Source organism: Ooceraea biroi, chromosome 10, assembly GCF_003672135.1.
Source record: "Ooceraea biroi isolate clonal line C1 chromosome 10, Obir_v5.4, whole genome shotgun sequence".
NCBI classification, from domain to species: Eukaryota; Metazoa; Arthropoda; class Insecta; order Hymenoptera; family Formicidae; genus Ooceraea; species Ooceraea biroi.
In genome coordinates, this window is record NC_039515.1 from 228,775 (window position 1) to 241,214 (window position 12,440).

A 12,440-nucleotide genomic window follows, 5' to 3' on the forward strand; every position below is an offset into this window, starting at 1 on the left:
TAATACAAATGTTTTATTATGTCGGCAAGAATAAATTACTTCAATTCTTTTCATCGTTGTATCATATAACGTAAATAAAATGAAAGTGAAGATAGATAAACGCGTTATTAGAAATCTTAGCTACGCTTATCGGTTAAACAGTTCGGAGACCGGAACGTTTTAGCCGTAATGGCGTAATGTGTCAATCTTGCAAAATTGTTTAAGTTCGCTAACTAGTGCACGGAGTCGCTTAGAACTCAAATAGCACAAGATCAATTGTTGAACAGGAAAAAACAAATTGTTCCTTCTTAATAAATATATTAAAATTGATTATACAATATGTTTATTATATAAAATGAGAAAGAATTGTTTTTAACTACATGTATATTCAATTTAACTTAAATTTAATTTAGTAACAGTTTTAGACAAATAAATACATGGAGTTTTACAATTATGTTCGACTTTTCTTTTTCTTATTTCATCAGATATAATTTTATACATTACATAAGAAATTTAATGGTAATTTAAAATTAAATTTGAAAAATGTTTTTATAAATATTATTAAATGCCTTAAACACTTTCTCACATTATTTACAAATGCTCAATGTGTAAAACTATTATTATCTTGAATCAGAATATTTAAGCTCTAAGCTTCTCCTGAGTTAACCCTTTGCACTCCAAATGCTTTATGTACGTTAATGATATGATATCATTTTATTATCAATGCGGTAATTATTCATTGGTGGCTCTAAAAAACTATTAGTAATAATAATCTGATTTTTCTTCCGTTTTATTCGGTATTTATTTCTGCCGGGGGATTCACCGGTGATATCTTATTATCATTGATTTATCAATTACTCGCGTTGGACGCAAAGGGTTAAAAAGACACTCAGCCTCTGCAGGGCAACTGAAATGAAAAAGAAATGAATTAACCACCCCCCGCCTAATGCTGTGTAATGTCATAGTAACGTATAGATCGTGTATACTTTGCTATTATATCCATCAACAAATGTACTATACAGTGCCAGAGTCTCGACGATTGATACAATCGCTCTGCAGTCGTATAACTTTTTACTACCACAATGCAGTACACATTATCTTCTCTGTGAAAAATTTTAAAAAGTTGCTCGCGTACACGTATTGTGTGTGTGTGTGTGTGTGTGTGTGTGTGTCTGTATTTCTATTCAACCCTTCAGCCGATAGATCAACCCTTTGCGGTGCGAAGCGTCCAAACTGGGTTTCGGTTGCATCGTCTCGCGATATTACCATTATCATATTGCAGTATTGTTAATATTAACAGTAGATGCTATATATTATTAAATTATTATAACAGTACCGACAACACTACGATATTAATTACTATTATATTACTATTATAATAATATTAATAATAATTAGTATTTCAGTATAACTATTTCAAAGATGCACGTCCAGTCATTGCGAGATCAGTCGTTTATGCGTATCCTCTCCATATTCAACAGTTCCGTCAGTTTTGTGATTTATTGTTTTTCATCTCGCCAGTCATTGTTAAATGTTAATAGTCCAATTCTGTCCAATAATTCCATAATCTAATTTTTGCCCTTTTCGTCGATTAATTTCAGGCCAAGCTTCAGTGATGTCAACAGACAAATATCTTACAAGGATCTTAATGTTTGATCGTAATAAGTAATTCCGCGCGCAAAGCGTTGGTTTTCTGTTTATTCGCGGCAAACTTCTTAGCATTTTTGCCTGTCGTGAAAGAGATGCGAATTATCATGTTATCAAAAGTCGAAGAAGCGGACGGCGCGACGAGTTCGGCTCGTACATGTCATTATCAGTCATTATAGATGGACAAGGCTATCGGTTGAAGGGTTCAGATGCGCCATTCCCTTCGAGGGAACATGATGCACGGGAAACAACTGTTCTTAGAAAGTGGGTGATGATGCTTTCGATCGCACTTGGTGCGAATTCAAAGTACGAACGGCTGACTGCACATTTTAGAGATTTAGTCATCGAAAATAATTTCCAGTGACGAGTTCCTTGGCCGAGCAGTCAGCCTGAAAATCGAGCGTCTGTCAAGTTGGGCGAACCATCACGAAGAGACTGCAAAAATCATTCGATAGCGTAAGACTATTCAGAATGAGCAAAACTGCACATCACCGACTCATCATCGGTGTAGAGAAGCGAAAGAAAATGAAATAAAAAAAAAATAAAAAAATGTCTGGGCGTTAAAATGATTTTCCTTTATTTCCTTCGAGCGTCTTCACGCTGGTCGAGTAACGCGCGTTTAGATAGCATTGTCTCGTGCGAACGCGCGCGCGCACGCGTGTCGGATGACATATAAATGAAGTATTTCCTATGTGTGACTACGAAAAATAGAGGAGTTTACCTTACAATATTATTAAAACTTGAGGTACAGCTGTCAAAAAGGCAATTCGAGGCATGGGGCGAGGATTCACTCGCTCTCGCGTGATTTTTTATTCGACAGCTCGTAAAAAGTGTATCAACTAATGGCATTGCGTGCTCTCCGAGTAACGAGCAACCTGTTCTCTTTATCGTGCTCTTTTTCTTGTTTTGCTCTTTTTTTCCCTAATAATATAACATCCAAATCGATTAGCGGAAGAAATACGGGAGGAGCGAATGTTTCTTCCTGATTCTAAATAAAGATATACCTGAAGACATTTGTACTAAAAACGTAACTTCCGCGTCAGCTCAACGAGCCCGTGGGAGTTTGAATCTTTTTCTACAGCTTGCGTCGAATTCATTAGCACTGAAAAGGTCCTTGTTAGAAAGTACTAGGATGCATACTAGGGTGTGTGGAAATAGTTGTAAGCCGGCAGCTTGTGCTTTGAACAATTTGCTTTCGATTTTTGCCATAGAGAAAATACCATCCGGCTATTAATTGACCAACTATTGTCAATAAAGTATTTTTTAGATTTTTGAATTTCTAAATGTTAACACTTTTAGATACAATATAACAAATCTGAATTTCTACATCTTCTTTCATACTTAATTCTAATCTTGGAACATTTAGAAAGTTAATGTTTTAAGTTTTCGCGCGTCTAGATTCTTCAAAGCTTCGAGTTTCTCGTAGTTTCGATCCCATTATCTAACTTTGTATTTCAGTTTTCTCTTTTTAAACCGAAAATTGTAACATTCCAACAAATAAAAAATAAATATTACTTAAATATTGCGTATATAACGACTATCTATAATGGCATTTAATATTTTCAAATTTCTACCTGAACAATTGTCACTGAAGAAAAATCGATTTCACATTTGTTCAGAAGTATTCGGCTACACGCTTTTTCCGACACATGCCGTACAATGTGCGAAAAAGTAGACCGATTGAAGGAATGGTACGTGATCTGAAGTAAATCGGACAATTTTTCTTCGCACATCGCATAGTATATCGATATTTGAAAGCGGGAACAAGCAATATTACTCTGTGATTTGTAAGGAAAACTTAAAGTCTCCGATCTCACATTAACTTTTATGTGATCGTTTTATTACTTGTACATTAAAAAATTTAATGTGGAATTTATAGTTGCGCGCAGTAAACTACATACTACAAATCATACGACTACATTTAACATTAAAACGTAAGGTATTGACAATTATCTTAGTTCTTCTTTTCTTTTCTGACAAAACACAGAGTAACATTAATCGTTCGGACTTCCGATTATTTTATATACAGCTCGTAGAATGACCTAGCGTTATACAAATCTCAGAAATACAGACGAATCCTCGGTAATACTTCGGCCTATCAACTATGTATACGTAGCGCATTATAAATTACAAAAATGTTCATTTTTCGTGTTGGTGTAGGGTCCCTCTCTCTCGATGATACGTTTCTATCAAAACCACGAGAAAAAAGCTTTCTTGAAAGAAAAACATCAAAGGCAATCCTTCGCTGCCTCATCCTCTCCAGAAATCTCGCTGGGTTGTCGGCACACCAGCTCCGATATGCTCTTCGCCTTCATCGAATGGCCGAAGGTGCTCGCGCAAACACTGAAATCCTTGGTGATCTCGCTAATCTCCCTGCTCTCCTCGCAGTTGCTTGGCAACTTTAAGCCTGGCACAGGATATATACTATCACCGCCGCTATTAATAGCGTTCTTTGCGAGCGATGTTGTCGTTGATGGTCGATCCAAGTAATATTCCTAAATCAACGTTACTTTATTATAACTGTGAAAGTAGAAAAGTCTTCCTTGATTTACCTTGTCTGTGTTGAGCGGAGTTGAGATCTGCGGCGTTTGACTGCAATGCGCCAAAGCTATCAGCTCCTTCTGACTTTCTCTAGCGTCCACCAAGAATATACTCTCCTTCACTTCCTTTGCATTGTATTCATCGATTCTAAAAGTAAGCATTAAAAACGTAAAATAAAAATGTGTGCTCATCTTCGACGCGCAATAACATACTATCTTAATATCTTAATAGTGCAGTTCAAAAACAAATAATTTATTGTGTGTCGAAGATAAGCACACGAATCACGTCATACGGTATACGTCAGAAATTATGCAACAACCTGATATATAGCTTCTAATTTCATTACATTATTGTTTTATTTACACGAATTACACGTTTGCTGAACTTACTTATCGTATATGACCGCATGCAAGCCGAGTTTTTTCAGATGTTGAATGGTATCCTTATCATTGTTGTCGTCACCCCAGCAGAAAATGATTAATCCCGCGTCCTTGACTAACTTGACTTGAGACGGATCTCGAAGGATATCTTCAGTGTGGACGTTAATCCCGAGGATGTCCGCGGCCAATGCGTGTCTCATGGCCATCGGTATCGTTTGGCACCTCGGGTCGTGGTAAGTCGGATACTTCGATGTAATACCTTGCGTTAGGAACACCACTGGATATTTGTTCTGTTTGAGACGGATCATCGCGCATATATCTGGATTGAACGAAGAGAACACGATCTTCCGGTCGCCCCCGTATTCCATTGCTACTTTCAGTATGATATCTAGGTATATATTGAGATCGAATGGATGATTGAGCTCGAATGTGCCATCCTAGTGAAAACAAATTTTTATTTCATTAACTTTTAATATTACTTTAATAATTATTATTAATGTCAATTTCCAATTGTTATTGGAAAAAAGTGTATTGTGTATGTATATGAGATATTATTCAACAAGTATTCTTACCTTTAACTGCATGGTCCATTTGATTTCGATGTTGCACCCTACGTGTTGCTCGAGTTCCTGGAGTACAGTTTGCAGCATAGGGAAGGGCTGATGATCCTCCAAATCCTCATCGAAGAATCGCGGATTCTTCTCTCGTCCTTCGGCCACGTGATAAACCTGAAAGAAAATTTCTGCTAATGAAATACGTGTACATACGAGTCGCAAGAGTCGACAAAGTACAGATTACAGATCGTTATCGATGTAACAAACGTTCAAAGCAAGAACAACCGTATTGACTTTATGCGGATACACAGGGTATAATTTAATTCGCGGCCACTATTCACACAGTGATGTTTCTCATGAAAAACTGAGTCGAAAAGTCCTGAACCATTTTGTTTCTATAATGTTTAATAAAGTAGTAATTATTGAGTAACGTTAATCCAATCAGCGCCTTTAGCCGGGTATACGTCAGTGAGCCGAGCGCGTGGTAGTGTGCGTGAGTACTCCGCCACTGCTCATGCTTTTAAGACAGTCTGTGTGACTTCTAAAGGATGGCGTTGATAGGATTGACTTTACTCAATAATTACTACTTTATTAAACATTATAGAAACAAAATGGTGCAGGACTTTTCGATTCAGTTTTTCATGAGAAACATCACTGTGTAAATAGTGGCCGCGAATTAAATTACACCCTGTATATCTGATAACTGTTTGTGCCGTTTGTGATGTATTAGCCATATGCTATGACTTACAAGAACGTGTCGGACGGAAATACTTTGGGACTAAGCTGCGAGAATAAAAGTCAACAGAAAGAAACGATCGTTAACATTGTTAGCTTTTGCAAATTTTAAAACTATTAAGTTTGATAAGCCTCGCTTCAGCAAGGTTTTCTCATTAATAATCGTTCAAGATTATTACTCAGTCCGGAAATTCTATCCCCGCACGGAATGAGATCCAATTCATACATGAGCATTTGGATATGAAGTCGTAGGGGGGTGAAACTGGTGTCTGACGACCTTTATTAAAGATACAAAAAACATTAGAAGCAACTCCGTGAAATGTTACTTTAGTAGCTGTGCGTTTGCGTCGTGGCTTTACTGGATAAATTTTATGATTCACTATAAGCTATTAGACTGAAGTTCATCGCACGTATTTCACTTTCGAGAGTAACGTATAACGGTAAAGCTGCGAAGACAAAACTGATCATGGCGCTCAATAGTTTGTATTGCTTTATCAGAGTTTTGCTACTGAGAGCTACGTGAATCTCTCAAATAGACGCTCATTGAGGCCCATTTCCAGTTTTCAGTTTTATTACCGAGAGTCGTTCTCGAAGGAGGAAACTCGCAGATGGATGTACATCAGTTTTAGCTTCTAAGAAAAGCGAAACGTTGCGCTATGGTCGCATAGAAGAGAATCACTTTTCAGCAATGGTAATTAGTATCGATAGGCTTCGTAGCATTTAGAGAAAACATGCAAGCCGAATGAGTAATATTCTGGTTATAGATTTTTAGCGACGAGTTAGCCGGCGCAAGCGATATGAAAGCTCACCAGTTTGTTAACCCCCTGCTCAGCTTTATCAACGAAATAGAGCACCTTACCCAACGAATCCTTCAACGGGTAACAACAATCCTGTTAAATATCAAAAAATAGACAAATACGGAAGAGCATGGAACTTTTCATTATGTTCGTGTGTGAATTGATGGACGTCTACGTACGATACACCCCTCTGAGGTAATCTATCATACTTCTGCTTTATAAGAGAAAAGAGAAACATCGATACGCGAAGCATTCCCATCCACGTGTATTCCATTCTTTAGTATTATGTCAATGACTATGTGGTAGATGCATTTGTTAATTAATTAAGCCAGCGAAAAATCATAAAATAATTAGATACTTTAGATTGTTTTGTCTCATATGTTTTCTAAAAAAGGCATTTGTTGCCTATTTTTTAAATTGTTTCTTCAAGTGGGATATATATTTTTCAGTGTACAGTTTCTCCGTGGGCTTAATCGCATATCCCAAGTATTAAGTGTTTGCAAAAGTTCATAAGATGACGAATAGATGCCATAGCAGTGATAATTTAATTAATTAATATTAATTAATAATTTTTTTCCTTCAAGTTGCTTTTTATTTTTAAGTTTTAGTGTTTAGCCATATTCGATGGTTGAAATAATCTTTCGAAGTATACATTTTTCTATCAGTCCAATTTCAGCAAAACTTGATAATACTCGGAAGAGTTTCGGAATCGCCGATTTCAAATCCGAAATCCAAATTTGAAAATTTGAAAATTCAAGATGGCGGACAATTATTGTTAAATTTCTTAGAATTTGACGAAACTCGGTACTTGAGAGTGTCGCAAAATTTGAATCTAAAGTTAGAAATGACAAACCCAAAATAGCAGACTGAAAAAAAAGTGACTTAATTTGCACGAAATTCGACAATTCAGAGGTTTTCGCGGTCACAGAATATATTCATGTAAATTCAAAATTAAAAAATGGCGCATTTAAAATGGTGGACCAAAAACAAAAAAATGAATTGATTTGCATGAAATTTGGTGTAAAAAAAAACATAAAAAAAGATGGAACTAGAAACTCACTACATCCTCGTTGTTAGTTCTGGATAATACTAAAAACGAGATTTTATTTGCAATTCTATTCGGAATATTCGAATCTGCCTGTAGTACTATGGAAATCACACAACTTTTTCTATTTTCCACCATGTTTGACACCATATTTGAAATTTTGAATTTCGTAATTGTCAATATATTCGTAATCAGCCCAAAAAATCTTCTAACATAAAGTTTTGTGCAAATCAAGTCACTTTTTGATCTCGAATTCGAATTCCACGATCTCAAAACCCCTAACTCTATTATATAGCAATTGATATGTAAAAATCATTAAAAACTGAATAAGATGAATAACTGAAAAAGATGACATGTCAGACATGTGGATATGTAACGCGTTTCAACATATTACATTCTCTGTAAGTGTTAAATTTGCATTATACAATAATACATAATAAAACATATATTCAAAGCTACGAATCCAGTCATAAATTGTAGTCATACTGATTATCAAAACTGATGATCCAACTGCAAAGAAATCATTTATGGAAACTTTATGGATATAATAAATAGATATGAATAAAAACATGATTATACAATTCTGGAAAATGTGAAAAGAAATGAGAATGCGTAACACAAGAGACACTATCACCATGATTAGTTAGTACCTTGAGCAGATGCAACTGTTCCAAAGTAAGATCCTTCACGGGTATCTCCAACATATCCATAGCCTCTATCTGCTTCTTGCGCTTCAGCGAGATGGATACATAAAAGTCATGGTAGATCACAGGTATCATGTCCTTTGATAGCTGAACATCGAACTCGACCATATCCGCACCATGATAGGACGCGGTCTTCAAAGAGGCGATCGTGTTCTCACGCACGTTTGCACAGCTGTAAAAAAAAGATAATTATTTAAATTAGATACATCTTAGAAAAAATATTCAAAATAAGTTTACTGTCAGACAAGAAATCATTAAATTGCCAACGCGAAAATGTACAAATTGTAAAAACTGGAAATTTTTGTCATACCGTACTAATAAGGTAATAATTTAAAAATGCACCGATATAGATCAACTTACTTCTTCGTTTCGAACTTGAAAGATGTGCCAAGCCCTCTGTGTCCTACGTCTAAGCCGGACCACCGCTGCTCCCAGTGTTTCGCGTACGAAATGCTCATGTCCCATGGATAGTCCGGAATTGGCTTTATGACAACGTATTCCACTGTCAGTTGTCCTATAATGCAAAAGAAAAGATATTAATATCATGTATATCGGAGGAAGAAAAAGAGAGAGAAAGAAATAGATGAAAATAAATAAATTATAATCTGACAATTAAAATGTGAGTAGAAAATAGAATCGAATATTTGATTAGATTATTAAGTGTTTGAATACTCACCAATAGGTCTGTGTTTCGTGCTAGTAATTGGTACAGTTAGAAGCCCGACACTGGGTTGTAAAGTACTAGGCAAGATGTAGCTGAAACCAATGTGATTTGGTGGTTCTCCTGGGAAACATCTTGAGCTGTACACGTAGTAGTCCACTAAGTACGCCTGGAAAAACAGTCTACTTAATGCTTCATCGAAAAGACCGTAGCACTTTCAACAACACCAATATGTTTCTTTCAATACAATTTTAACTCATCCATTATTCGTGCTTGCTTCAATTTGAAATATTAATTATGTCCTATGATCGAGGACAGGTAAGAAACGATATAAAATAAGAGAAATAACTGATTTTATCTTTTACTAAAGAATTTTGTTTCTTTCTTTGCCACAACAAACGATTTGTGCTGTTTTGAAATCTTGGTAACAAGAGATCTCGAGATGGTTAACGATTATTAAAGATTATTAAAGTACTCGCGAGTATTGCTTGATTGCACAGATCAAGTTAAAGTTACTAGATTAAGTTGCCTGAAGCTTCCGGTTAGACTTCACGGCGTAAAAATTTTGAAAGTCATCGAATCGTTGGTAGGCAAGAGCAACAAATTTCTAATATAATCTAACAACCAGATCGACAATTGCCAAATGCTGTATAACTGCCTGGTGACGCACAACACCTGCCGAGATCATTCAATGTTAAATTTCGAGAGAGCGAAATAGAAATAGATAGAAATAGCAAAGTCAGCAACGTTTGCAATTCGGATTCAGAAGATTCTGACAGCATAGATTCTGGCATTGGCCGCGCAGCGGTGGCACGTACGGTACAGAAGAAGTCGGTCAGAGCTAGAAAATATTAGTAGTATACTAAAAGGATATAGGAGTGATGGGAATCTCACCATTTTCGACGCACACAGATGGATATGAGATGTGACAGCGTTGATATCGCAACATTTTTAGGAGTTTATGGAATGGCCAAGACTCGCGTAAATCGACAGATCGACTCGCATACGAAACGGAAGTTGATCGCTCGGTCTAGCCGAAACCCGAACGAACAAGCACGAGAAAAAGAGAGCAAAGATAGCTCGTTCCGTCGAAACCGGTTTCACCATTTCGGCAGGTAATTCGGCTGATATTGAATTTCAGAGAATTTGAAAGAAGAAACGAAAAGCACGAGCCGATTTACGAGAAATCAGCCAAAGGATGGGTCTGGTAGGGTGAACGACAATCAAAACCATCATATCTCTGTGTGATGTCATGTGACACAGATGTAAAGTGGTAGACGATGCTTAGCATCGATACATCAGATTGCATGTTAGCATCATCATTTGCACCGGAGGTCTTGCTTTTGTACAAGTCGAACAGGTCGTCTTCGTGTTCCTCGGGAGCGGACACCGCGCGAGCACGTCACTGCTGGCAATTCCGAGGAGGGAGATAGCTGCTGGACAAGTTTAATTTATCGTTTACCAAGTAATTCGAACAAGTTGCGCGAGGAGACGTGGCCGGCCTACTCGTGGTCTACTGAAAACTCACATGGTATGGTCAATGCGTATTCGTAGTGTGCTCAGCTCGTTTCGTAAATCACCATTAACCGATATCATTTATTGCTCTGTGCCGTGCCAACGATTTTTCTGTTTCTCTTTGCTGCTTTCCGCAGCATTCCTTCGCGGAGGACATTTTTGCGAGTAACGCGGAGATGTTCTCCAATTTCGTCGTCGAAATCAGAGTATCGGGTTGCATCAGCGCTGGAAGCGGACACGATACTTGTGCACGCAACAGACTATCAATCGCCAGATACAGAAACGTCACATTGTCACAAAAAAATCGCAAGCAGTGCAAGCAATAAATCCCAGCCAATGGTTCTTTACATAATCGTGTATATAGTATGATGCCTTGATGAGATTCTCGATGCGGAAACTTACGATCGTTTCGGGATACCGAACGGCAACATTGAAGATCATAAATTCATCTTCATTGTAAGGACGACCAAACTGCTCCTGGCTCTTGAATCTAGCCTCTTCATCGTTCATCACCTGTCAAATATGTGTAAGGTGTCGTTTACTCAAGTGACCGAGCAACATGACAGAGAAAAACAACGTTTGAGAACGAGCACTTACAGCAATCTCTGTAATACTGGTAAAAGCGGGTTGATCAACGATATCCTGCGTATCCATAGAAAGACTGTCATCTACACAGTCTCCTCCAAACTGTTGCAGTTCTAAGGAATTGTGCCTAACTAGGTTTACGGGTGTCATCTGTAACATATATACTACAATAACACTGTACTGCGCAACGAAGAAATTAAATCTTACAAGTAAAATACACTAGAATGTTTCAAAAAGAAATGAAGTTACGAACCTTAATTTGAACTTTTCTGTTTTGCAGCCGGTTTTTCCACAGCTTAACGGGATTATTAAAAAGTTTAAATTGTATCACAGTCTCATCTGTCAGCCAGCCTCGCTCAACCTTGCAATAATTATTGTGATAGCCGAATTTCTCTGGATCCGGCAAGGTATCGTTATCAAAATTGCTTGGTGCTGCAAAGAAAATTATATTTCATATTATAATTTACACAAAATCTTTTATTTTTTATGATATTTGATATTTTCCTTCTTTTCAATTACGGATCATTAGGAGAGTACTATTCAGTAAATACGTACTATTTCTTCTAATCAATCGTGGTGTCATGTGAGTCTCCCATCTGCGGATAATCAGAGTCTTGGCCGAATTTTTAGTGCCGTTTGATTGACAGACAACAGCTATAAAGTATCGGAACTCGACATCAGCATCGATAGGTAAAGCAATCTTCTCTGAGAAAATTCGTTCTCTTCTGAAATTATTACATTTACATCGTAACAGGTAAAACTCAATAATGCTCAATAATCTTTTACATTCGTACGAGTACATTTCCTCTTTTCTCTCCATTTCTATAATTATAGGAAATTATTAATACAGCTCTCTTGTGAACTTACTCTGCCTCATCGTTAAATATGCCATCAGCTGCATTGTCAGCTGCATCTCCATCGCTGCTATAAAACTCGCCACTGCTGTTACTATCAAACAACACGGGAGATTCCCTGCGACTGTTGTGTTCCTGTGACAGCAGAATAGCCTGGTTATGGTTCCAAGCACCTAGTTCAGGTAGATTTCCCACCACATAGACGACTTCGTTCTTCTCCAGGTCGGGTACCTTTTTTGTTTATAAGCATTTGAATTATCGCAGGCAAGCAGCAATTAAAGCATAAAAGCAAAATCAATATTCCAGAGTTTGTCAAGTACCTGGACTCTGAAGACCCAGTCTCTTTTAGACCCCCTCATGTTGGAACTTTCTTCGACCGCCACTTCGGTGATGCTAGGCTGGCACTGGTTTGATGTCCTCCTCGTTTCTTCTCTATCGCATTA

General features: G+C 37.2%; 1 protein-coding gene across 4 annotated transcripts in view; it reads right to left on the reverse strand.

Moving 5' to 3' along the window:
• The window catches only part of LOC105281516 (glycerophosphocholine phosphodiesterase GPCPD1), a 22,411-nt gene continuing 9,971 nt past the window's right edge, over positions 1 to 12,440 (reverse strand). For 3 of the 4 annotated variants that reach the window (XM_020032337.2, XM_020032335.2, XM_026973238.1), the window contains exons 2-15: positions 12,318 to 12,429; positions 12,011 to 12,228; positions 11,699 to 11,868; positions 11,397 to 11,575; positions 11,156 to 11,293; positions 10,961 to 11,071; positions 9,059 to 9,212; positions 8,743 to 8,896; positions 8,329 to 8,554; positions 6,646 to 6,726; positions 5,120 to 5,275; positions 4,557 to 4,984; positions 4,179 to 4,314; positions 1 to 4,121 (exon numbers count right to left, since the gene is read on the reverse strand). In XM_020032337.2, the coding sequence (XP_019887896.1) occupies positions 3,855 to 4,121; positions 4,179 to 4,314; positions 4,557 to 4,984; positions 5,120 to 5,275; positions 6,646 to 6,726; positions 8,329 to 8,554; positions 8,743 to 8,896; positions 9,059 to 9,212; positions 10,961 to 11,071; positions 11,156 to 11,293; positions 11,397 to 11,575; positions 11,699 to 11,868; positions 12,011 to 12,228; positions 12,318 to 12,356 (2,457 nt within the window). In that variant the 5' untranslated portion in view covers positions 12,357 to 12,429 and the 3' untranslated portion in view covers positions 1 to 3,854. The remainder of the gene's footprint in view (positions 4,122 to 4,178; positions 4,315 to 4,556; positions 4,985 to 5,119; positions 5,276 to 6,645; positions 6,727 to 8,328; positions 8,555 to 8,742; positions 8,897 to 9,058; positions 9,213 to 10,960; positions 11,072 to 11,155; positions 11,294 to 11,396; positions 11,576 to 11,698; positions 11,869 to 12,010; positions 12,229 to 12,317; positions 12,430 to 12,440) is intronic. The other variant, XM_011342783.3, reaches the window with a different exon arrangement.